Source organism: Salmo trutta, chromosome 34, assembly GCF_901001165.1.
Source record: "Salmo trutta chromosome 34, fSalTru1.1, whole genome shotgun sequence".
Taxonomy (NCBI): domain Eukaryota; kingdom Metazoa; phylum Chordata; class Actinopteri; order Salmoniformes; family Salmonidae; genus Salmo; species Salmo trutta.
In genome coordinates this window covers 4,905,353-4,932,243 of record NC_042990.1, presented here as the reverse complement: position 1 = coordinate 4,932,243, position 26,891 = coordinate 4,905,353, and the positions used below count along the sequence as shown (strand labels likewise).

At 41.5% G+C, this 26,891-nt stretch overlaps 2 protein-coding genes across 2 annotated transcripts in view; one reads left to right on the top strand and one right to left on the bottom strand.

Moving 5' to 3' along the window:
* The window catches only part of nfatc1 (nuclear factor of activated T cells 1), a 63,941-nt gene extending 62,746 nt beyond the window's left edge, over positions 1–1,195 (top strand). The window contains exon 10 of the mRNA XM_029731396.1: positions 668–1,195. Within this exon, the coding sequence (XP_029587256.1) occupies positions 668–723 (56 nt within the window). The 3' untranslated portion in view covers positions 724–1,195. The remainder of the gene's footprint in view (positions 1–667) is intronic.
* Positions 1,196–2,535: 1,340 nt separating this feature from the next.
* On the bottom strand, positions 2,536–26,244 carry slc52a3-2a (solute carrier family 52 member 3-2a). Its single transcript, XM_029731397.1, has 6 exons — positions 24,697–26,244; positions 21,997–23,037; positions 21,696–21,819; positions 20,735–20,887; positions 2,740–2,868; positions 2,536–2,647 (listed from the first exon to the last, which is right to left on the bottom strand). Exons 2-6 carry the CDS (start codon positions 22,992–22,994, stop codon positions 2,606–2,608), a joined length of 1,446 nt encoding a protein of 481 aa, XP_029587257.1. The 5' UTR covers positions 22,995–23,037; positions 24,697–26,244; the 3' UTR covers positions 2,536–2,605.
* Positions 26,245–26,891: the final 647 nt, after the last annotated feature.

Here is a 26,891-nt window from a genome sequence, read left to right as displayed (position 1 = left end):
CCTTTGCCATCCTCTTTTTCAGAAGGCACACACTGGCACATTGCTGTTTGTTTAGTTCCAATTGGTCCCTTTGGTGTTTGGTCACTTCCCAACCATCAGCCAAAGAACACAGCTGATAAAAGGGGACAGGCTCTCCGACTGTGGGAACACTGAAAGAGTGGCAGTAGGCAGGAAAGGGGGAGAGACAAGTGGATGACAAGTGCATTTGGATCCTTTGTAGAGGGCAAGACGCTGCATCCTCTCCAAACCAAACAGTCTGAGACTTCTATTCATCTGTGTTAACAAGACTCCATTTATTTTCCGTTTGAACAAATGACTATATTTTGCACACTGAACGCATCATGACGTATTACCTGCTAAAACACCTAGCTATATCTCTCAAATACTATGAACTATACACTTAAAAAATAAGTGCTATCTAGAACCTAAATGGGTTCTTCGGCTGTCCCCATAGGAGAACCCTTTGAAGAACCCTTTTTGATTCCAGGTAGAACATTTTGGGGTTTCGTGTAGAACCCTTTCCACAAAGGGTTTAACATGGATCCCAAATGGGTACTCCTATGGGGACAGCCGAATAACCCTTTTCAAACCCTTTTTTTCTAAGAATGTACCGGAGATGCTTTGATGTAGATTGGGAGATATTGACATCTTTCTCCTTTCTTCACAGTTAATGAGATCATCAGGAACGACCTCTCAAGCATCTCTGTCCACAGTCATGCGTAGCACCACTTTCATCATGGACACAGGAGGACTGAAGCAGAAGAAAGGGAAATACCATACTGTTCCAATCATTTTTAAAACGTCTGCATGCTTGGACTACAGTATGCAGGAAGCCCAAAAAACAACCAAGGGGAAAAGAGATTGAGCATCTTGAAGATTAGAATCTAATGTGTGCCTTTCAGAAGATTCGCCAATGTATAAAAATTGAAGATGAAATGAAATGGCTGTACTATGCAGCACCGCACCTTCCAGCCTCAACCCCAATAAGTATGCTTTTTAGTGGACCAATATTTTTTTTTTTTTACTTCTGTCTGCAGATATTGTAAATGATTCAGTGCCTGAGTGTACGTTTTGTGTACAGTGCTTCAGATTGTTTTGTGTATCTGGCAATTCAATGAGACGATTTCATCCAAAATAAGTGCCTTTGACTGGAAATAGGAAATGGTGAGAATTAAAGGGCAACTGCACTTCCTGATTTGGCCTTGTTGTTCATCATTGCTCATAAAGAAATGCTAGCGGAATCACAACAAACAAGCTAGCTTTGCTATGGCGAGAACAACGTTTTGAAGATGACTTCTCCCCTCCTGACTGACTCGCCTTCTCAAGATGGTCAGCTAATTCAGTTCTACAGTATGTGTGAGCTTGTGTTTAGTCAAGCTGACAGCAGGTAGCTAGCGTAGCTTGGTGATAGGATAGCCAGCTGCAGCTATCTAGCTAATATTTCTCTGTCAAATCAGTTATGGCAAGATAGCAAGAGGCAGTGTCTGAAATGTGTTTCACAAGACACTCGTTCTACAACACCTTGCTACGAAAGTAGCTTAGAACTTAGTTTCAGTGTTTCGTCAAGTCATGTAATGCATGTTACCGTGGAAATGGTTTAAACCTCGAGTTGAAAGCCTGCACTTAAGTCAGCTCAGCTGTCCACCAACACAATATTCTATAACTGGCTAGTTTTGTCTCATCTCTCCTTATGTCCACTGTTACATCTTTCCCAGGGGGACAAATCCCCAAACTACTAATATCCCTACAACAGGTGTTGCCTAGCCTACATCTTGACATTGCACAAACATAGACCAGCTTGACATTTATCACCCCCCCCCCCAAAAAAAGGGATGAGTTTGTGTTACAAAGACAAAGTATTGTATAATGTAAATATCATATTGATGTGCCTACACTTAGCTAGCAAATAGAGTACAACTGAGTACAACTCCAGCTGTCTAACCAGAACGGCATTCTATTTGGCCAAATCTAAGGATTTGTCTGTCTAACCACACACTGACATGCACAGCTCTCTGGGTGAGGAGGTCCCTTTAATCTATGTAATGTATTACAGGTTATAGACAAGTGCAGTCAGGTCGCAGGAGGAGTGGAGTGCATGACAGTCCATCCTGGATATGACAGAGTTTGCCTCAACCCATGGGTCCTGCAGGCAGAGTTCAATAACTACAGGCAGATGTGAGATGCAGGAGAATGGCCCTCTTTTCATACCACTTTGTAGGCTAACTGACCAATTCAAGGCTCCATCCAGGAGCCTACCGAGTAATATGAGAAGAGTGCAATTGTTAAACTTATGTAGATATTCTAAACAAAGTGTTTTGATAACTTTCAAGTGTAACAGTTCTATGTATAATAAACCATACTTCACATAATACTGTAGAAGAAGTGTTCTGATAATGTGCAAATATTGTACCTTCCTGTATGGTATCCTGTGTAAGACAAGAGTTCCCTGACATTTTTGAAGAATACACAGGGTCCCTCCCCTATTGATAGTACCATTCAATTCAATAGTAACAAAAAATGATACAAAGTAATAGATGTGTCTTGTATAATTTTAATGCTGAGTGCAACGTCTCTCCCAATTCAGACATCAGTATCAACTTGTCTTTCAGTCAGAGGACTCCATTTCAAAAGCATCTCTTCTGCCCAGCTGTAGAAAAATGAGGAAGAGTTAATGAGTGACATGTATTGAAAGGGTGATATTACTAAACACTTGCGATGTACTCTCTTATTAGTAATCACCTTTTGTCCCTTCTGAGGTGTTTGCCAATGCCTGATGGGCATGGCAGTGTAGATCAGCTCCAGGCCCCTCTCGTCACAGATACTGGTCATGAAGGAGCCCGACTTCGGCTCCGATATGGGACCCAGCTCCTATATCACAAAGGGAGGGAGAAAGACTGTCACTATATAGTCATGGAAGCCAACAGTTATTTCACGGTTGAACATAGCCAATCAGAGATCCTGATTCATAGCTAATTCACAATGGACACGTGCCAGCATGGCACTGACTGGTTGGCATTACTCACTGGGGCCCAGGAGTAGTCCATTGGCACAGTGGAAGGGGCCACCTCCTTACAACATACAATACATGCATATATACACGGCACTCATTATATTATGAATGGTGATTAGGTGAATTTCAGGACAGATAGTAATTTTGACCATTGACCACACCAAATGTGACCTCCATTACTCTGAAGCAGGGCTGGTGCCTCACCACTGCCTCAGCCTTCTGTAACAGCTCCTAATATGGCATGGGGTTACTCACGAAGCTGCTGAACAACAAATCCACCAGGTTTTGTATGTAGCCTGTGAATGGAATAACATATCATCACTTAATAATATAGCAAGAGAAATAATTTCCTCTAGTTTGGAAGTAATTTATATGCAAATAGAGGGACTGTAACTACGGAATAGATTCAGGCCGGTGACGCTGATGCCATTGCTATGCAACCAGCTGTCTGTGTTGCTGAATGTTTACTGATATGTTTTGCTATTTGCTGCCAGAGTCATAGCTATATTTACAGTAGACAAGTGCCATCCTACATTTATTTTTGCCCTAGAGAATACATGATAAACTTTTATGAGAACAGGCATGTTGTTTTGGGTTAGCAGACAAAGCCCCCGAATGCTAGCTAGAGACCTAACTTGTAAATCCGGGTTAGTTATATCTTTGTACGAGTTTCAAATGAATTGGCTAGCTAGCTAACGTAACATTAGCTATCCAGTTCGAGTTAAAACATTATTGAAAACAAGCTGGCTACATCCTATGACTAACTAACAAGCTAGTATCCAAGTGCTTGCCCTTTTATTGACCCTAAATGCCAATGGGCTACAGTTATCTGTTGTTACCAAGGTAACCAGCTAATGTACATCACATTACACATTAGAGTAATGTATTTATCTAGTTACAGTACCATTCCCCTTTCATCTGTGTTATCACAGCTAGCCTGGCTCGCTAGCATGATCAAATAATGTTTTATAATAGGGTGTCCTGCCCAGAGTGGGTGAAAACGTGCTTTGGTGATGATATTTCACTTTCTTATGTTATAAAATAAATTTTACCAAGACACATATGATTATTTATGTTCTGAATCGTTCCATGGGGTCTTTCTCTAACATTAGTAACCTAATACATCCAATAATAAGCACCGAGCTCTGTTGACATAGCGGTGAATTAAATATAAAAAGCTTTGAAAATAAAACGCTTGGTATATGGTCAGTGACATTTCACAGATACGTTTGTTTTTGTGAGAAATCTATTTTTTTTAAATAGGAATTGACTTAATATGAAAAGCGTATACTAAAATATGAAAATACTACATGCCATGTCTCAAAATCAATATCCATCTTACCTCTATATTGTTTTATGTCTTGCAGATTCGAGAAAAGATATGATTTCAACAGGAAAGTGAGGTAGCCAGTCGCCTTAATTCTTGCACAGAATCCAGCCTAGATGACAATGCAATTTTCCAAACTTTTGACCACTTTTTTTGTCAGGCCTCCATTGATTTAGTCATCCTAATTTTGGCCATCCTACAAGGGTAAAAACACCAATAACTTTTGAACGGATTATGACAGAGACATGCGGTTTCTTAAGAGGATTAGCTACACAATTAACATTAGTCAAAAGATGGCATTTTTCACACCCTATGTATAACCAAAAGTAGCTACTAAATAGCTAGTACCATTTATCTATTTAGCTAACATACTCACCAACACCAGTCGTTTGACGATTGACAGGCAGCAGAATTGACTGTGTCAAGTACAATCTATTCCTGGCCATCTAGCAATATTGTTGAAATGCATTGGGAGTTTGCAGCAACTTTATGGAAGCCTATTTTCACTCCTGTTTGCTGAGTGAAACGTGCATGTGTTGTATCCACATGCAGACTTCACATTAAATGTCCACATGGTACGACAACGTGTTGTCTCTAGGCAATTGGGCATCATCTGTAAAAGTGGCCATGTAAGTAATCCATACCCAACCCCCTAGTAAGTCGTGACGAACGCACGAGACTGACTTTATAATAAAAATGATTCTATTTACACTTTGCAGTCAATTTTGACACTAGAATGAATTTGACTCATATCGGTGCCACATAGGCCGTTTAAAACCAGTGATGTTAGTTCCAAGGGGCAGTTGACCTTTAAGCACTTGTTCACACTCACCAATGATTGCATTACCTGCATGTTCAATTTTACTTTTGATCTGTTGTTTAGTACAGCTTTGTATGTTTGTGACTTGAGCCATCTCTTCAAGTCACCCAAGGACTGAGAAATGGCATCAACATTGAGTCCTTGAGTACAGTGAGTTAAAAGCACATGCCTTATAAAAGACAAAGACCTCAATCTGTTCAGATGTATATTTATTTTAAGGAAATACAACTAGGGCAATGTGTTGGCTATGTTGTCAAGAGGATTTTGAAGATATTCAAGGCTAGTGCCTTTTGGAAAGCCAAAATGTCATCTCAAGTACCAGTGCTGCCTCTGTCCTGTTGGGATAATGCAATGTTTGCATTTCATATGCTTGATTAGCCAATAGTCAGCTTGTGATAATAACTCTGTTGCTTACTGGACAATGCTTGATTTGCTTCTGCTTCATATGGTTGCCATATGCTAATTCAAATGAATTGCCTTTACATAGTTATTACATAGTTGTGTAGTTCTTGTCTACAAGATACTGAGGGAAAGAATTATGCTGGAAAAAATATGTGAATGGGATAGAGCACATACAGCAGGTTTTCGCCACACTAATCATGCCATCCCTGAAATTCAGTTTTTTTTGTTTCGCTTGTACAAACAGTGGGGAATCTGGTAATACATATATTAGCAATCATTCTTTCATTCATATGAAAGGAAGAAATCATCTCACTTTGGTTAAATTTTCTACTAGAAAATAATTCCTGGATACCTATGCAATATGCTGGTATAGCGTTTGTTTCTCAAATAATGTATGCATTTAAGACTGTAATAGAAAAAGGTGTCTCTTATGTACATTTATTATGTCCTTTAATCCAAAGAATTGGTAACAACGGTGAAAAGCAATATTCTCACGTAAGGAGATCAAAAACTTTTACATTTTTTTATAAGTATGTATTTATTCTTATAGCATGTACTTTGTTTATTCAAGTGTTTCATGTAGCTCCTCATATTACCAAATGGTTAACTATATAATACACTACAATATATAGAATTCTAAGATTCAGTTTGTAGAATGCACAATAGCTAGACTGAATACATGCTAAATAATCCGATTTTTGCTTCATTGTATCATTAGCTCGCATAAGTTCCCTTATTACAACTGCATTTATTTCTGCTCTTTTATATTAAGTCTTAATCCATGAATTTAAAGGAAATTAACAAAGCCATGAAGCCATGTTTACTGAAAAGTTGACTGTTATATTGTTCAGATATGCAGATTCATTGTTCAAAGTTTTTTTTGTGGGCTCCAATTCTGCTTCATATACTGTATGCATTGTCAATAATAAATACCTTCTTTTGAATGCTCCAGTTGTCTCAATTATTTATATTGAATATTACATTAATGTAGTTTAGATTTTAGACAGTTATATTTAGTTAATTAATAATACACTCAGTTAAATGTAGTAATACATTATATAGATATACACACAGACAGACAGACAGACAGACAGACAGACATATACACTACCATTCAAAAGTTTGGGGTCACTTAGAAAGGTTCTTGTTTTTGAAAGAAAAGCACATTTTTTTGCCCATAAAAATAACATAAAATTGATCAGAAATACAGTGTAGACATTGTTAATGTTATAAATGACTATTGTAGCTGGAAACGGCAGATTCTGTTATGGAATACCTACATAGGCGTAAAGAGGACCATTATCAGCAACCATCACTCCTGTGTTCCAACGGCACATTTTGTTAGCTAATCCAAGTTTATCATTTTAAAAGGCTAATTGATCATCAGAAAACCCTTTTGCAATTATGTTAGCACAGCTGAAAACTGTTGTCATGATTAAAGAAGCAATAAAACTGGCCTTCTTTAGACTAGTTGAGTATCTGGAGCATCAGCATTTGTGGGTTCGATTAGAGGCTCAAAATGGCCAGAAACAAAGACCTTTCTTCTGAAACATGTCAGTCTATTCTTGTTCTGAGAAATGAAGGCTATTCATTGCGAGAAATTGCCAAGAAACTGATGATCTCATACAACGTTGTGTACTACTCCTTTCACAGAACAGCGTAAACTGACTCTAACCAGAATAGAAAGAGGAGTGGGAGGCCCCGGTGCACAACTGAGCAAGAGGACAAGTACATTAGTGCCCAGTTTGAGAAACAGATGCCTCACAAGTCCTCAACTGGCAGCTATTGTATTATCTCCGGCTACTGTAAGATGTTAGGAAATAAACAGAAGAATAAACAGATGTTGAATGAGACAAAGTCCAATGTCTCCTATGTGAAAAGGTGTTAGTATGGTGTATACTGACCTCCAGTGGCCAGCTTCTCTCTGTCAGGCATGACTCTTTACAGGTGCAGACCTGGGTTCAAATACCTCAATTACTTTGAAATACATTCAAAGTAAGTATTCAGAATTATTTCATTTGAAAAGACAAGTAGTTGAATATGTGTATGTATTTTGAAATACAATCGGAAAGTATTTGAAAAACTCAAATACACCGACTCAAATACACTCCAATGCATTTTACCCCAGGTATTTGAAATAAGTATTTGAACATACTGTCAAATATAATTTGGCAGCCTACTTAGTTTTTACAAATAGCCATTCAAATAAAAGTAGTTGTTTTGGGTTGTGTGTTTGAAAATACTCAAAGTATTTTAAGTACGAGATACTCAAATACACACATATTTGAACCCAGGCCTTGTCTGGTGTATTAGTAAACGTTGACTTTACATTTCAATCGAGCTATACTGCTGATCTTCTGAGATACTTCCCATGATATGTATTGAATCCAGCCCATGGAATCATATGAAATGCATAAGAAATCTTTAAAAAATTGCAGAATACATAATATGGAACAAATATGCTGCATCCACTTAAATCTCTTCCACTACGACTTTCACCAAACCCTTCCTGCTATGCAAAATGTGTCCGATTCCGACTTAGCAATTGCGCCTTTCCCATGCCTTTCCTCTCAGTATTTGGAATTCAGACTTATCTTATTCAGACATGTAAGGCGCTCTGCAGGTGTAGCTATCATGCGTGCTCTGAATAAATTGAATGCAACCGCTGACAACCCTCCCACTTGCTGGCCAGCAGATGTGGAATTTTGATTGAATAGCGTTTGTAATTTTAAATTAAGCCATCCCTTTAAATATGCTGTACCTTTTAGTTGTAATTTTTATCAACAAACTAACTAGATATAGAGAGAACAGGTTCAGAATATTAGGGATCAATGAAAGAAAGCCATCTAAATATAGGCTATGCACAGCCTACATATAGGCTATGCACAGGCTCTGTTTCAGCACCAATTGGTAGATTTAAAAATACTTTAGGAAAGTATTGATGAATCATAGAAAACAAGTTTGGAGGGCCTTTATGCACGAAAGAAAGAAAACGGTGGTTTGATTCATTCAGAAAATTGACACATTATGTTTTTCAACCCATGGCAATGAAGGAAGATTAGTGTACATAGAATTCAGTGGTGGTCAGTGCTGTTTTAGATCAAATCAAATCAAATTTTATTAGCCACATGCGCCGAATACAACAGGTGTAGACCTTACAATGAAATGCTTACTTACGAGCCCCTAACCAACAATGCAGTTTTAAAAAATTAAATAAAAAATACAGATAAGAATAAGAAATAAAAGTTAAAGAGCGGCAGTAAAATAACAATAGCGAGACTATATACGTGGGTACAGATACAGAGTCAATGTACTGGGGCACCGGTTAGTTAAAGTAATATGTACATGTGGGTAGAGTAATTAAAGTGACTATGCATAGATAACAGAGTAGCAGCGGTGTAAAAGAGGGGGAGGGGCAATGCAAATAGTCTGGGTAGCCATTTGATTAGGTGTTAAGGAGTCTTATGGCTTGGGGGTAGAAGCTGTTAAGAAGCTGTTTAGAAGCCTCTTGGACCTAGACTTGGCACTCCGGTACCGTCTATGATTTTTAGGGCCTTCCTCTGACACCGCCTGGTATAGAGATCCTAGATGGCATGGAGCTTGGCCACAGTGATGTACTGATGTAGTGCCTTGCAGTCGGAGGCCAAGCAGTTGCCATACCAGGCAGTGATGCAACCAGTCAGGATGCTCTCGATGGTGCAGCTGTAGAACCTTTTGAAGATCTGGAGACCCATGAAAAAACTTTTCAGTCTCCTGGGAAGGAATAGGTTTTGTCGTGCCCTCTTCACGACTGTCTTGGTGTGATTGGACCATGTTAGTTTGTTGGTGATTGAACTTGAAACTCACGACCCGCTCCACCACAGCCCCGTCAATGAGAATGGGGGAGTGCTCGGTCCTCTTTTTCCTGAAGTCCAAAATCATCTCCTTTGTCTTGATCACGTTGAGGGAGAGGCACCACACGGCCAGGTCTCTGACCTCCTCCCTATAGGCTGTCTCGTCGTTGTCGGTGATCAGGCCTACCACTGTTGTGTCATCGGCAAACTTAATGATGGTGTTGGAGTCATGCCTGGCCGTGCAGTCATGAGTGAACAGGGAGTACAGGAGGGGACTGAGCACGCACCCCTGAGGGACCCCTGTGTTGAGGATCAGCGTGGCGGATGTGTTGTTACCTACCCTTACCACCTGGGGCGGCCAGTCAAGAAGTCCAGGATCCAGTTGCAGAGAGAGGTGTTTAGTCACAGAGTCCTTAGCTTAGTGATGAGCTTTGTGGGCACTATGGTATTGAACGCTGAGCTGTAGTCAATGAACAGCATTCTCACATAGGTGTTCCTTTTGTCCAGGTGGGAAAGGGCAGTGTGGAGTGCAATAGAGATTGCATCATCTGTGGATCTGTTGGGGCGGTATGCAAAATGGAGTGGGTCTAGGGTTTCTGGGATAATGGTGTAGATGTGAGCCATGACCAGCCTTTCAAAGCACTTCATGTCTGCAGACGTGAGTGCTACGGGTCGGTAGTCATTTAGGCAGGTTACCTTAGTGTTCTTGGGCACAGACACTATGGTGGTCTGCTTAAAACATGTAGGTATTACAGACTCGGACAGGGAGAGGTTAAAAATGTCAGTGAAGACACTTGTCAGTTGGCCAGCGCATGCCCGCAGTACACATCCTAGTAATCCGTCTGGCCCTGCAGCCTTGTGAATGTTGACCTGTTTAAAGGTCTTACAGAGCGTGATCACACAGTCTTCCAGAACTGCTGGTGCTCTCATGCATGTTTCAGTGCCAATTGCCTCAAAGTGGGCATATAAGTAGTTTAGCTCATTTGGTAGGCTTGTGTCACTAGGCAGCTCTCGGCTGTGCTTCCCTTTGTAGTCTGTAATGGTTTGCAAGCCCTGCCACATCCGATGAGCGTCAGAGCCAGTGTAGTACGATTCAATCTTACTTCTGTATTGGCGCTTTGCCTCTTTGATGGTTCGTCGGAGGGCATAGCGGGATTTCTTATAAGTTTCCGGGTTAGAGTCCCGCTCCTTGAAAGAGGCTGCTCTAGCCTTTAGCTCAGTGAGGATCTTGCCTGTAATCCATGGCCTCTGGTTGGGGTACGTACGTACGGTCACTGTGGGGGACGACATCATCGATGCACTTATTGATAAAGCCAGTGACTGATGTGGTGTACTCCTCAATGCCATCGGAGGAATCCCGGAACATATTCCAGTTTGTGCTAGCAAAACAGTCCTGTAGCTTAGCATCTGCTTCATCTGACCACTTTTTTTTATTGATTTAGTCACTGGTGTTCCTTCTTTAATTTTTGCTTGTAAGCAGGAATCAGGAGGGTGAGGGAGAGCTTTGTTTGTGTCTCTGTGTGTTGTAAAGGTGGTCCAGAATTTCTTACGGCGGAATACATCTCATTCAATGCTGTCTTAGTGCCAGCCTCTGACTGTGGTGGTACGTAAACAGCTACAAAGAATACAGATGAAAACTCTCTAGGTAGATAGTGCGGTCTACAGCTTATCATGAGATACTCTACCTCAGGCGAGCAATAGCTTGAAACTTCCTTATATATTGTGCACCAGCTGTTATCTACAAAAATACATAGCCCGCCGCCCCTTGTCTTACCAGACGCTGCTGTTCTATCCTGCCGGTACAGCGTATAACCAGTGACGTTGTTGCCGGTGATATCTGGTGAGGACCTGCCTTACAACAGGCCTACAAGCCCTCAGTCCAGCCTCTCTCAGCCTATTGCGGACAGTCTGAGCACTGATGGAGGGATTGTGCATTCCAGGTGTGACTCGGGCAGTTGTTGTTGCCATCCTATTATTTACCTGTCCCACAGGTGAGATGTTCGGATGTAACGATCCTGTGCAGGTGTTGTTACATGTGGTCTGCCACTCAGATATTGTACTGTAAATTGTGTGTACAAGGAAAATCCACAGCAACAATGTGATGTATAATTTTTTTATTTTATTTATTTATTTCACCTTTATTTTAACCAGGTAGGCAAGTTGAGAACAAGTTCTCATTTACAATTGCGACCTGGCCAAGATAAAGCAAAGCAGTTCGACAACATACAAAAACACAGAGTTACACATGGAGTAAAACAACATACAATCAATGATACAGTAGACAAAAATGAGACTATATACAATGTGAGCAAATTATGTGAGATAAGGAGGTAAAGGTAAAAAAAGGCCATGGTGGCAAAGTAAATAAAGTATAGCAAGTAAAACACTGGAATGGTAGAATTATAATTTGAAGAAAGTTCAAAGTTAATATAAATAATATGGTGCAAAGGAGCAAAATAATAAATAAAATAAATAAATACAGCAGGGGAAGAGGTAGTAGTTTGGGCTAAATTATAGATGGGCTATGTACAGGTGCAGTGATCTGGGAGCTGCTCTGATAGCTGGTGCTTAAAGCTAGTGAGGGAGATAAGTGTTTCCAGTTTCAGAGATTTTTGTAGTTCGTTCCAGTCATTGGCAGCAGAGAACTGGAAGGAGAGACGACCAAAGGAGGAGTTGGCTTTAGGGGTGACCAGAGAGATATACCTGCTGGAGCGCGTGCTACAGGTGGGTGCTGCTATGGTGACCAGTGAGCGGAGATAAGGGGGGACTTTACCTAGCAGGGTCTTGTAGATGACCTGGAGCCAATGTGTTTGGCGACGATTATGAAGCGAAGGCCAGCCAACGAGAGCATACAGGTCGCAGTGGTGGGTAGTATATGGGGCTTTGGTGACAAAACAGATGGCACTGTGATAGACTGCATCCAGCTTGTTGAGTAGGGTATTGGAGGCTATTTTGTAAATGACATCGCCGAAGTCGAGGATTGGTAGGATGGTCAGTTTTACGAGGGTATGTTTGGCAGCATGAGTGAAGGATGCTTTGTTGCGAAATAGGAAGCCAATTCTAGATTTAACTTTGGATTGGAGATGATTGATGTGAGTCTGGAAGGAGAGTTTACAGTCTAACCAGACACCTAGGTATTTGTAGTTGTCCACAAATTCTAAGTCAGAACCGTCCAGAGAAGTGATGCTGGACAGGCGGGCAGGTGCAGGCAGCGATCGGTTGAAGAGCATGCATTTAGTTTTACTTGTATTTAGGAGCAGTTGGAGACCACGGAAGGAGAGTTGTATGGCATTGAAGCTCGTCTGGAGGGTTGTTAACACAGTGTCCAAAGAAGGGCCAGAAGTATACAGAATGGTGTCGTCTGCGTAGAGGTGGATCAGAGATTCACCAGCAGCAAGAGCGACATCATTGATGTATACAGAGAAAAGAGTTGGCCCAAGAATTGAACCCTGTGGTACCCCCATAGAGACTGCCAGAGGTCCGGACAGCAGGCCCTCCGATGACACACTGAAATCTATCAGAGAAGTAGTTGGTGAACCAGGCGACGCAATCGTTTGAGAAACCAAGGCTACTGAGTCTGCCAATGAGGATGTGGTGATTAACAGAGTCAAAAGCTTTGGCCAGGTCAATGAATACGGCAGCACAGTATTGTTTCTTATTGATGGCGGTTATGATGTCGTTTAGGACCTTGAGCGTGGCTGAGGTGCACCCATGACCAGCTCTGAAACCAGATTGCATACCGGAGAGGGTGCGGTGGGATTCGAAATGGTCAGTAATCTGTTTGTTGACTTGGCTTTCGAAGACCTTAGAAAGGCAGGGTAGGATGGATATAGGTCTGTAGCAATTTGGGTCAAGAGTCTCACCTCCTTTGAAGAGGGGGATGACAGCAGCTGCTTTCCAATCTATGGGAATCTCAGACGACACGAAAGAGAGGTTGAACAGGCTAGTAATAGGGGTTGCAATAATTTCAGCAGATAATTTTAGAAAGAAAGGGTCCAGATTGTCAAGCCCAGCTGATTTGTAGGGGTCCAGATTTTGCAGCTCTTTCAGAACATCAGCTGAATGGATTTGGGAGAAGGAGAAATGGGGGAGGCTTGGGCGAGTAGCTGTGGGGGGTGCAGTGCTGTTGAATGCAGTAGGGGTAGTTAGGTGGAAAGCATGGCCAGCCGTAGAAAAATGCTTATTGAAATTCTCAATTATAGTGGGCTTATCGGTGGTGACAGAGTTTCCTATCCTCAGTGCAGTGGGCAGTTGGGAGGAGGTGTTCTTATTCTCCATGGACTTTACAGTGTCCCAGAACTTTTTAGAGTTTGAGTTGCAGGAAGCAAATTTCTGTTTGAAAAAGCTAGCCTTGGCGTTTCTAACTGCCTGTGTGTATTGGTTTCTAATTTCTCTGAAAAGTTGCATATCGCGGGGGCAGTTCGATGCTAATGCAGAACGCCACAAGATATTTTTGTGTTGGTTAAGGGCAGTCAGGTCTGGGGAGAACCAAGGGCTATATCTGTTCCTGGTTCTAAATTTCTTGAAAGGGGCATGCTTATTTAAGATGGTGAGGAAGGCATTTAAAAAAAATAACCAGGCATCCTCTACTGACGGGATGAGGTCAATATCCTTCCAGGATACCAGGGCCAGGTCGATTAGAAAGGCTTGCTCGTTGAAATGTTTCAGGGAGCGTTTGACAGTGATGAGTGGAGGTCGTTTGACCGCTGACCCATTACGGGTGCAGGCAATGAGGCAGTGATCGCTGAGATCTTGGTTGAAAACAGCAGAGGTGTATTTAGAGGGCACGTTGGTTAGGATGATATCTATGAGGGTGCCAGTGTTTGCGGCTTTGGGGTTGTACCTGGTGGGTTCATTAATAATTTGTGTGAGATTGAGGGCATCAAGCTTGGATTGTAGGATGGCTGGGGTGTTAAGCATGTCCCAGTTTAGGTCACCTAGTAGCACGAGCTCTGAAGATAGATGGGGGGCAATCAGTTCACATATGGTGTCCAGAGCACAGCTAGGGGCCGAGGGGGGTCTATAGCAGGCGGCGACGGTGAGAGACTTGTTTTTGGAGAGGTGGATTTTTAAAAGTAGAAGTTCAAATTGTTTGGGTACAGACCTGGATAGCAGGACAGAGCTCTGCAGGCTATCTCTGCAGTAGATTGCAACACCGCACCCTTTGGTTGTTCTATCTTGTCTGAAAACGTTGTAGTTAGGGATGAAGATTTCTGAGTTTTTGGTGGACTTCCTAAGCCAAGATTCAGACACAGCTAGGACATCCGGGTTGGCAGAGTGTGCTAAAGCAGTGAATAAAACAAACTTAGGGAGGAGGCTTCTAATGTTAACATGCATGAAACCAAGGCTATTACGGTTACAGAAGTCATCAAAAGAGAGCGCCTGGGGAGTAGGAGTGGAGCCAGGCACTGCAGGGCCTGGATTCACCTCTACATCCCCAGAGGAGCAGAGAAGAATGAGTATAAGGGTACGGCTAAAAGCTATAAGAATAAGAATAAATCATTATATACTGCTCAAAAAAATAAAGGGAACACTTAAACAACACATCCTAGATCTGAATTAATGAAATAATCTTATTAAATACTTTTTTTCTTTACATAGTTGAATGTGCTGACAACAAAATCACACAAAAATAATCAATGGAAATCCAATTTATCAACCCATGGAGGTCTGGATTTGGAGTCACACTCAAAATTAAAGTGGAAAACCACACTACAGGCTGATCCAACTTTGATGTAATGTCCTTAAAACAAGTCAAAATGAGGCTCAGTAGTGTGTGTGGCCTCCACTGGCCTGTATGACCTCCCTACAACGACTGGGCATGCTCCTGATGAGGTGGCGGATGGTCTCCTGAGGGATCTCCTCCCAGACCTGGACTAAAGCATCCGCCAACTCCTGGACAGTCTGTGGTGCAACGTGGCGTTGGTGGATGGAGCGAGACATGATGTCCCAGATGTGCTCAATTGGATTCAGGTCTGGGGAACGGGCGGGCCATAGCATCAATGCCTTCCTCTTGCAGGAACTGCTGACACACTCCAGCCACATGAGGTCTAGCATTGTCTTGCATTAGGAGGAACCCAGGGCCAACCGCACCAGCATATGGTCTCACAAGGGGTCTGAGGATCTCATCTCGGTACCTAATGGCAGTCAGGCTACCTCTGGCGAGCACATGGAGGGCTGTGCGGCCCCCCAAAGAAATGCCACCCCACACCATGACTGACCCACCGCCAAACCGGTCATGCTGGAGGATGTTGCAGGCAGCAGAACGTTCTCTACGGTGTCTCCAGACTCTGTCACGTGCTCAGTGTGAACCTGCTTTCATCTGTGAAGAGCACAGGGCGCCAATTGCGAATTTGCCAATCTTGGTGTTCTCTGGCAAATGCCAAACGTCCTGCACGGTGTTGGGCTGTAAGCACAACCCCCACCTGTGGACGTCGGGCCCTCATGGAGTCTGTTTCTGACCGTTTGAGTAGACACATGCACATTTGTAGCCTGCTGGAGGTCATTTTGCAGGGCTCTGGCAGTGCTTCTCCTGCTCCTCCTTGCACAAAGGCGGAGGTAGCGGTCCTGCTGCTGGGTTGTTGCCCTCCTACGGCCTCCTCCACGTCTCCTGATGTACTGGCCTGTCTCCTGGTAGCGCCTCCATGCTCTGGACACTACGCTGACAGACACAGCAAACCTTCTTGCCACAGCTCGCATTGATGTGCCATCCTGGATGAGCTGCACTACCTGAGTCACTTGTGTGGGTTGTAGACTCCGTCTCATGCTACCACTAGAGTGAAAGCACCGGCAGCATTCAAAAGTGACCAAAACATCAGCCAGGAAGCATAGGAACTGAGAAGTGGTCCCCACCTGCAGAACCACTCCTTTATTGGGGGTGTCTTGCTAATTGCCTATAATTTCCACCTGTTGTCTACTCCATTTGCACAACAGCATGTGAAATTTATTGTCAATCAGTGTTGCTTCCTAAGTGGACAGTTTGATTTCACAGAAGTGTGATTGACTTGGAGTTACATTGTGTTGTTTAAGTGTTCCCTTTATTTTTTTGAGCAGTGTACATTTTGAATGAAATGTTGGGATTAACAAATTTATTCAGTTACCAACATTTTCCGTTCCGAGGACCTCCAAATCACAGTCAAAAGCTTCAGGACCACCATTTGAGCTTGAGTACCACATCTTCGTAGTCAAATTTAGTCTATTTTAGCAGTGAATGTAACAAATGAAAGACCTATTATTTTTATTATACAAAGTAATGTACAATTGCTTATAATACCTTGATTTTTGGAAGATAAAACATTTTTTTTTAAAACACATTGGTGTGTAAATCACATTTTCTGATATTTTAAGAAATGAGTGTATGCAGAAAAATCTGTGATTGGTACATACATTTGTGGACTTTAAAATATGTTATATACCCATTGATTCTTAAAGAATATAACTCAAAGTCTCGTTCCCTATCAGAACCCAAAATATAAGCTTCATTTTCCCTGTAGCTCTGACTATACATTTGAGAGTGGTTACATTTCTCCAACTCCATCCCTCAGCTATTTACCAAAACAATGGTGAGTTGAACCTCTGAGTTGAACTGCCGATTGCCCCTTTAAATGTTATCGGGGTATTTTATTCATTGGCATCTGAACAGAAAGTCTGTTAAGCTGCAGAATGAAAGATGACTGACCTATTCTTTCAGACTTAACCTGAAGACATGGAGTTTGTAACCCAGCAATTTGATAATCTGACAAATGACAATTTGACAATTATCAGCACAGGAAAATGCCACACACAGGTTGCCTATGGAGCCCTTTTCCCAACCGTTGATATTGTCACCGTTCTTGTTGAAGTCCCAGTAATCACAAAACGTCTGTGGCTCTCCATTACAGCAAAGAGAACATTGGACATCCTTAATTTAAATCTCTCCATCTTCCTCACGATGCAATACTGTCAGTCTTTCATAGACTTCCTCTCATTTTTCCACTCTTCACTCATTTAGAACTAGGGCATTTATGTTGGGCTATTTGCTTATAGGGGGACCCATGAATTTGTGTTTTATCTGCATGGAGCGCTGTGGCAGTGACATGCCCCACAACCTACCCATCGCTGAAAATGTACAGGTTTACAGAGGTGTGCAATGTGGCTGTGTGGGTTATAGTATTGCCAACTGCTCTGGCAAAGAGTTTCTTAGAAATTGATGAGAATGGATGGATTGTATGTGGGATTGTGAATTTCCTTGTTATAGTGATGTGGTGGTGCAACATGAGTATTATATTTGCTGTAAAGAAATCAGGGAAAGTGTGCCTATAGAACTGTCCGCATAACTAACATGGTTGTACATGGTTGTACATTTGTGTTACAACCCTACAACTATTTTACTGGCCTTAAAGTCAAATTATACAGAAAACCTTTTAAACTGTTTAGTTGTTCCTATGCGTGTGTTCATGCTATCTGCTGCCAGCCTAGTACATCTAATACGGTACCTGTTTACTCAAGGAATACGGTATGCCTGTTCAATATAAAACATTTATTAGTATAGGTGGCAATAGCCTACTCTACGTGGTCTTCCTGTCTGGGTTGGCGCCCCCCCCTTGGGTTGAGCCGTGGCGGAGATCTTTGTGGGCTATACTCAGCCTTGTCCCGGGATGGTATGTTGGTGGTTGGAGATATCCCTCCAGTGGTGTGGGGGCTGTGCTTTGGCAAAGTGGGTGGGGTTATATCCTACCTGTTTGGCCCTGTCCGGGGGTTTCATCGGATGGGGCCACAGTGTCTCCTGACCCCTCCTGTCTCAGCCTCCAGTATTTATGCTGCAGTAGTTTATGTGTCGGGGGGAATATTTCTCTTGTCTTTTCCAGTGTCCTCTGTGAATTTAAATATGCTCTTTCTAATTCTCACTTTCTCTTTCTTTCTCTCTCTCGGAGGACCTGAGCCCTAGGACCATGCCTCAGGACTACCTGGCTTGATGACTCCTTGCTGTCCCCAGTCCACCTGGCCGTGCTGCTGCTCCAGTTCCAACTGTTCTGCCTGCAGCTATGGAACCCTGACCTGTTCACCGGACGTGCTACCTGTCCCAGACCTGCTGTTTTCAACTCTCTAGAGACAGCAGGAGCGGTAGAGATACTCTCAAAGATCGGCTATGAAAAAGCCAACTGACACTTACTCTTGTGTTACTGACTTGTTGCACCCTCGACAACTACTATGATTATTATTATTATTTGACCATGCTGGTCATTTATGAACATTTGAACATCTTGGCCATGTGCTGTTATAATCTCCACCCGGCACAGCCAGAAGAGGACTGGCCACCCCTCATAGCCTGGTTCCTCTCTAGGTTTCTTCCTAGGTTTTGGCCTTTCTAGGGAGTTTTTCCTAGCCACCGTGCTTCTACACCTGCATTGCTTGCTGTTTGGGGTTTTAGGCTGGGTTTCTGTACAGCACTTTGAGATATCAGCTGATGTAAGAAGGGCTATATAAATACATTTGATTTGATCTAGCCTTTTGATGTGAACTAGAAAATGTCAAGAACCGAGATGGTTTGTCTTTTAGAATAATGGACTTCGTGTCATTTTATGGCGCCGTGACAGTTTAGTTGACTACACTTGAATATGTTTAGTATCTTGCTATAACCTGTAAAATTCATTGTATTGCATATAATATTTTACCTATTTACTCAAGCAAAACTGTTTGCCTGTTCAAAACAAGTTGAATAGAGAAAAGGCGGTAATTAGGGTACTTTTGATTGTGATCTAGAATATAGCTAGAATTTAGTTATCTTTTTGAATAATAAACTTTGTGGCCTTTTATGGTTCTGTATAGCCTAAACATTTTAGTTGACTGTCCCCGAATATGTAAAGTTTGTTGCTATCACCTGTCAAATCCATTCTAAACACAACACAAAACATTTTTTGTTTTGTTTTGTCAATATACTTAAATGACTTGTACAGTATAAGAATAAACATGTGATTTGTAAATGAATCAGGTTGAAAATCATTATCTGAATCATACAACCAGGCATGATGTTTAGTCAGAAAAACTAAACTAACACCCTTGTCTTTCTTACTAGCACTGATTTTGCTGATAGTTTTTCTTACAACGCCTGTGATATGCGTCTTACCGAACTACCTTAAGTTAAATGCTTCTGGATAAGAGTGTCTGATAAATCAGCAGTTGGGTGCCCCCCTCCAAACATTGTTTTGCTTAGTTTTTTTGTCAGCTAACTTTTTTTTTTTTTTTGCCAATGGATAGTAATTTTTGAGTCACTCAAATATCACATGAATACACATTAGACATGGCAAAATGTAAATTGCAAGAACATTTGCTAAAATGTGTAGAATAGCAGGAATAAGCTGTGGGCGCATGGGGGACGTGGGATGTTCAAGGGGGGGGGCCCAGAGTGAAAACGTTTGGGAACCCCTGTGCTAATTTTTTTTGTTTAACTTTTTTTAAAATGTAACCTTTATTTAACTAGGCAAGTCAATTAAGAACAAATGATGGCCTACTCCGGCCAAACCCGGACGACGCTGGGCTAATTGTGCGCTGTCCTATGGGACTCTCAATCATGGCCGGATGTGATACAGCCTGGATTCGAACCAGGGACTGTAGTGATGCCTCTTGCACTGAGATGCAGTGCCTTAGACCGCTGCGCCACTCGGAAGCCGAGTAAACAAATGACCAAATGAGTAAATAAATGACCAAATGTTAAAATTGCTACATAATCACTGAATTCCTATGAAAGATTCTCCATTGTGAGAATGGCTCATTCAAGACTCTCCGCATAACTCTTGTGAAGTCCAAACTGTCAGACATTGATCTGTCAACATTAGATTAGGGCAACCATAATAGTTGACATAGCTAATCACAAGTCCATTTATTCAATGGCGTCTGCTACAAAAACACTAGGCTTTTATCTTCCAGAGAGCTGAATGTTCTTTCTGGTATGTGCTACTCTCTAAAGGTACTTATTCACTGCCTGGTATTATTTGCATGCACTGACAAAAGCCCCTAATTTTACTATCCACAAGCTGCTAGTGTAAAGTGAAAAGAGGCTCTGACGGTAGCTTATCAATAGCACCAATGTCACATGACAAGATACTTGGAGGGTGTTGTCCAAATAGTAAATCACCCTGAACCTTATATAGGGTATACCTTACTTTACTATGACGAGTTGGTTGAATTCTGTTCACCTCACTAGTTAGTTGTTCAATTGCATTTTACTAATGAAGTACACATGCTTCGGAAGAATTAATCAAATATGTTTCTTAGAATATGCCTGGATCATCGTCGTTTAGCATAATTTAAGGGCACTTTGTATTACATGGGTCTCCTGATAAAAATAAACTATACACACTGACCAAGGGAAACATGGTAACTGCACCCATGAAGGACCCCAACTGCACCACTGCTCCACACCACACGAGGGCACTGTGGCCCTCATCACGGAGGATAACTCCAATGATCACCTTAACATAGGACAAAGTGAGGATGAAGAAGATCCAGGAGCCCACCTGCGATAAGGGACAAGTATAACATTTACTTATTCAATCCATTGTAATGTTTACCATATACTGTATGTGTAATAATTATTTCTATGAGATGTAGTCCTCTATGTTATGCTTTCATCTGTAGCATAGAACTACAGTGGGGTCTGAAATTATTGACATCCTTGATAAAGATGAGCAATAATGACTTTATAAAAATTAAAAAAAATCCACATACTGAGCTATCGTTTTTTTTTAAAGGGGAAATTATATTCTTATACAATTGCTCAGAGAAAGAGATTTTGTTTAACTAGTAATATATATTTTTCTCAAAAGGTAGTTGTCAAAACTATTGACATCCCTAAAGATTATTTTAAATAAAGTAGTCAAAAGTTCAGTATTTGGTCCCATGTTCCTAGCACGCAATGACTACATCAAGTTTGTGACTCTACAAACTTGGATCTATTTGCAGTTAGCTTTGGTTGTTTCAGATTAATTTGTGTCCAATATAAATGCATGGTAAATAATGTACTGTGTCATTTTGGAGTCACTAATTGCAAATAAGAATATGTTTCTAAACACTTCTACATTAATGTGGATGCTACCATGATTACGGATAGGCCTGAATGTATTGTGAATAATCAATGAGAAGGTTACAGAGGGGGGAGGTTAGCATGTCTTGGGGGGTATGATCTTTGACCCTTTTTTTGTCTACAATATACAGTAGCTAAGTATTTTAATTGTTTATTTTATAGTCTATTGAGCATCTTTAATCAAGGGTGTCAATAATTTCCAACCACACTGTACATTGTGAATTTATGTTGTGGAAACATACAATGAGGAAGGTTCCTGAGGTTTCATTGACCAGTAGAGGACACGGACTCAGCACTGCCATGCCTATAATGTAGGCTCCAACCCCACTGCCAAACAATGTGAGAGCCCCCAACAGCAATAAGGACCTGTGACAGGATGACATTATCATTATTAGTGGGTTAGGAGGTGCAGTTTAATAAGAGTCTCATTTTGTTGGCCATAAAATAAGCCTACAAATAGGCCTACATATATTAACTTGATAATGAGTAAATTAAATAACGATTCATTCATATTTATTGGAAATACATTGGAACAAAACTAACCTCGTTGGGAAAAACATGGCGATAAAGCAGGCTAGAGGGTTGGACACCGCAGCCATGGTGGCCGATAAGTGGTAGGCACTGTTTCCATAGGGCAGACAAGAGTAGGACTGCACTGAGGGAAGCACAACGTTAGTCAGTCCATTGACCCAGGCCAGGATGAAGAACATGTACAGCACCTGTATCCGGCTGTACATCCCAGTCCCAAAGCAGCTTTTGGTCTTGATATCAGACTGTTTGATCATGGCCTTCTGCTCTGTCGGGTTCATCTGAGCTGCCTCGCCTTTCTCCAGCACCCCGTTAGGGTAGCGGGCATTTGGGCGTTCCTGGGCCACGGCAGGGTGGTAGTTCAGAAGGATGAAGGCTCCCAGGCACACCAACATCATGGCACTGAGGAAGAAGAAGAACACCTCAGCTGAGAAGTTGGCCGGCTGGTAGTGAGCCTGAAGTTCGTAGCTAAGACTGACTGAGCCAGTGTCATTTATCATCCGAGTGCAGTTGTTACAGTGAACCACCCCCACCCCCTGGATCAGGGCTACCAGGGCAGGTAGCAGACCACTGACACCCTCCCCTACAAAGTAGGTGGTGAGGTACTGGGGCTTCAGACGCATCATGAAGGGCAGGAAGGTGACAGAGGAGGTGCAGTCCACAGTGGAGAGGAAGAAGGTAAGGAGGAGGAGGGCCACGCTGCGAGGGACGCCCGCCACCACCAGCGTCTCCTTCCAGAAGAAGGCCAGGAGAAAGCTGGCCACCACGCCCAGGGAGATGATCACATAGATGACCACTGTCTCGTTGAGCACCCCAGGGCGGAAGCGGTGCATGAGGGTGATGAACAGGGGTCCCACGTTGGCCATCTGGATGAGGACAGATAGGTAGGATGGCAGGTACCAACCCTCGGGGATCTGGGGCACGATGAGAGGCAGCTCTACCCATAGTCCGTTGATAGACACCCAGGAGCCCATGCCAAACAGGCAGGCCAATATATGGATGAAAAGTGACATTGTGAATCTGGGTACTGAACACTGGTGTGCTCGGAAGAAGATTCTAGAATGAGATAGAAATAAGAGTTAGGGCAGCATAAAATACAATGAAATTAACACAGATTATATTTACACTTTGTTTGTTATTCACAGAAATGTACTTTGCATAAAGAAAAAAGCAATGTGTTACAAGGTTGAAATGATGCAACGCTTGAGGTTAAAGAGTAGAACGCCAAATCCACAACAACGGCCGACACAAACACACGTCTCGACCACATCTATTTGAAAAGAAAACATCGTCTCACTCACCCCGTGCAGCTGGTAAAGAATACTCCTTTCAGCTTAGTAACTTATTCCCGTGTTTACTCAACGATTGCTATGGTATGTGACATTTAGTACCCCCAAAATCTAAAAAGTCTACTTGACTCCAATCTAAGTGTTTTTACTTTCTCCACTGAAATGCAGGTAAACAAACTAATGGCTTGTAACAGAACCATGATGTTATTAGTTAAAATGCAGGCACATCAGTAAACATCATGATGTCTATGGTGGGTGGGAACCATTGTCACTTTACCATACATTAACCATAAAAGTTATAAAATTGCGTTAGTCATCCGATGCAGACCCCGCACATTTCACCTTAGTTTAATCCCCTTTCAGCTAAGCAAATACCAAACACTCTTTCCTGATAGTTATTAATTAGTCAGCTGAATATATTTAGGAGCTAAGTGGCTCAACTCATTGAGAAAAGTCTACTTCTGGTTGTGTAAAAAAATACGTGCCAAATGATTTCCCAGTATTTTTTTTAAGACATAATTCAACCCAAGTGTTACAGAGCTGTGTAGTGCGCTGCTCTAGAAAATGCTGTGGATTGAATCTCGGCCTTACATAAACACATTTTTAAAACATTGGGTTTTGTAACCAAGGGTCCAGACAACGTCTTGTCTGAAGGTGTGTTGTAAAATGTTATTTTACTGTTGACAGATATTGGCCACTTAAACCTGTAGTGTCATCTGGGAAAAGATTCTTATCAGTTGAAGCTCTCTGCTAAAGGTGACAATGTCAAATTCATTACAGATTCTTACAAGGCTTCAGATGTGAAATAACAAATGATTATGTAAAAAATGCTTTAGTGGAAATCACTTTATGATGCTCCCAATACTGAAAGACCTGCCCAGTATACCTTATGACAAAGTGAATTGGACACTGTCACATTTCCTTAATTTTCTTCAAATATCACCATGAAGCAGCCAAAAGGTAACATTGGTTACTTATACTGTAAAAGTATTGCATAACTACTATAAAAACATCTGAGCAGGATATTGTTTATTGACAAGGAAACCAGCTTGCTGCAGTGTCTTTGATCTGGTACAAAAACAACTCAAAAGGAATGGAAAAAAATAATAGAGGACACGATGTAAGAAAATAATTTCCTATGTTAAAAGTAAAAGAGGAGATAAAAGCAAGACATTGAAACAGATGTCTCAGACTTTTATGTCAGCAGAAATAACATTTTCAGGTAAAAATAAAACAAAGTCCAAAAAAGTAGACTACATACATGAAAAAGCATGCATCACAATCATAAAATATATTCCATCTATTTAAATGATATTTTACACCTTTGCAAGTGCACAAAGTAAACCAAAAGATAAGAGTACAGATTGTTCACTTCATTTAAAAACAGTAAGAAGAGGATGGCATGCATCCGTGCACATATACTCACGTTGGGTAGACAGCAGGGAGTTCAGTCAGAGTTTCTGCAGAGCAGAGAAGCCAAAGTCCTATGCACTGAAGGATTCCTCTGAGGGAACCTGGGGATTATAGGCCCATTCCTTGGTGGGTGTGCTTTTGTCAACCAACCAAGACACATGTTTGTTCAACACCTGAGTTGATATTTCATCCACAGTTCCCTCAATAGGCACACTTCAGGATATTTTCCATTGAGACATCACATGTAATGGTTTACAAGAATTACACCAACACCAAGATTTTCATTGTTTCTTTTCAACTTATGGCTGAGTCAACATTCTTGTATCTAAGCATTTCTCTAATTCTCCCTAAGGAGATCAAGGGAACTAGCTAAGCTGGAAGATGGAAATAGAGTAGAACTAGCTAAGGCTTAGAATGTTATGTTTTTCCCGATATACACAAATTCCATCCATTTCTCCAGAGCACATTCTAAAATTTGTTTTAAAATGGTTTGATCTTGAACTTTTGCTGAAGTTATACTTGATTACTTTTCCCTCATTTCACTTTGGTTCACAAACTGCTTTACAGAGAAAGTTAAATTGGTGATTATCTTGAAATGCAATCCATAACCACAGTAACAGGTGAAAAATTAACCAAAGCAATGAAGCAAGCAAACAGTGCTTTAACTTTATCTACATACCGACATCTACTGGAATGTTGACCAAATTACACTAAGGACTAGGCAAAACTGTCCTGAATGTAACAAAACAGATCTGACTAAAATTCCATAGGAAAACATTATACATACTGAATGACCGAAACAATTATCATTAATGATAATGTAGGCCAAAATACCATCCTGGTTAAAAGGCACGTCAAATGCATTCATATATTTCGATAACTCTTCTGTAACATTTCCTGAGAATGAATAGCAACAGGATGAGACCTGTGCTTTGCATTAGGGCTTTGTTCACCCATAACAATGCAACTTCAGTCCATAGAAGGCAATTCCTGCGAGGAGTAATAACGAGTCTCAAGAGGCAATAGAAAAACTGCTACCTCCACCCTCCTTCCTGTCATTTGAGCCAAGTAGTAACTACTTTGCCATATTGTCAAAGCTTACAAAACAAGTAACTGTTGATTGGAAGTTTTAATTGCAAATCTCTCATTGAGATTGAATCATCGAGGTTGATTCATTTTTCTGAGTATGTGGTGATTCAACATCACATTCTGAGGAACAAAATGTAACAGATTCTTCAACACTCCTATTTTTTAATTGGTTTTCCAAACATCCCAAACTTCTAATGTCAATTGATTTTGAGTCACCATATCTGAAAGGCAGTCAAAAGGATTGTTAATACAGCGATCTAAAGATAATTAGCTGATTGTCAACAAATATGTCTTAGATCTAAGGTAGGAAAGAAAGATTACAAAAGGCCACATTTTGTTTTACACGGAAATGTAAAATCAGTGCCTGAAAAACTAGTTTACCTTTCATTTCACATTAAAAAACATATACAGTGGGGCAAAAAAGTATTTAGTCAGCCACCAATTGTGCAAGTTCTCCCACTTAAAAAGATGAGAGGCCTGTAATTTTCATCATAGGTACACATCAACTATGACAGACAAAATGAGAAAACAAAAATCCAGAAAATCACATTGTAGGATTTTTTATGAATTTATTTGCAAATTATGGTGGAAAATAAGTCTTTGGTCACCTACAAACAAGCAAGATTTCTGGCTCTCACAGACCTGTAACTTCTTCTTTAAGAGGCTCCTCTGTCCTCCACTCGTTACCTGTATTAATGGCACCTGTTTGAACTTGTTATCAGTATAAAAGGCACTTGTCCACAACCTCAAACAGTCACACTCCAAACTCCACTATGGCCAAGACCAAAGAGCTGTCAAAGGACACCAGAAACAAAATTGTAGACCTGCACCAGGCTGGGAAGACTGAATCTGCAATAGGTAAGCAGCTTGGTTTGAAGAAAACAACTGTGGGAGCAATTATTAGGAAATGGAAGACATACAAGGCCACTGATAATCTCCCTCGATCTGGGGCTCCACGCAAGATCTCACCCCGTGGGGTCAAAATGATCACAAGAACGGTGAGCAAAAATCCCAGAACCACACGGGGGGACCTAGTGAATGACCTGCAGAGAGCTGGGACCAAAGTAACAAAGCCTACCATCAGTAACACACTACGCCGCCAGGGACTCGAATCCTGCA

What these genes read in the sequence shown, in the direction of transcription:
- slc52a3-2a (XM_029731397.1), bottom strand. Translation starts at nt 22,994, where the DNA reads ATGTCACTTTTCATCCATATATTGGCCTGCCTGTTTGGCATGGGCTCC. An exon ending in CCTCAGGAACCTTCCTCATT is followed by an intron (nt 20,888 to 21,695) that starts GTATGTTTCCAC and finishes CCCTTATCGCAG; the next exon opens with GTGGGCTCCTGGATCTTCTT. An exon ending in CAGTTACCATGTTTCCCTTG is followed by an intron (nt 2,869 to 20,734) that starts GTCAGTGTGTAT and finishes TTTGTGATATAG; the next exon opens with GAGCTGGGTCCCATATCGGA.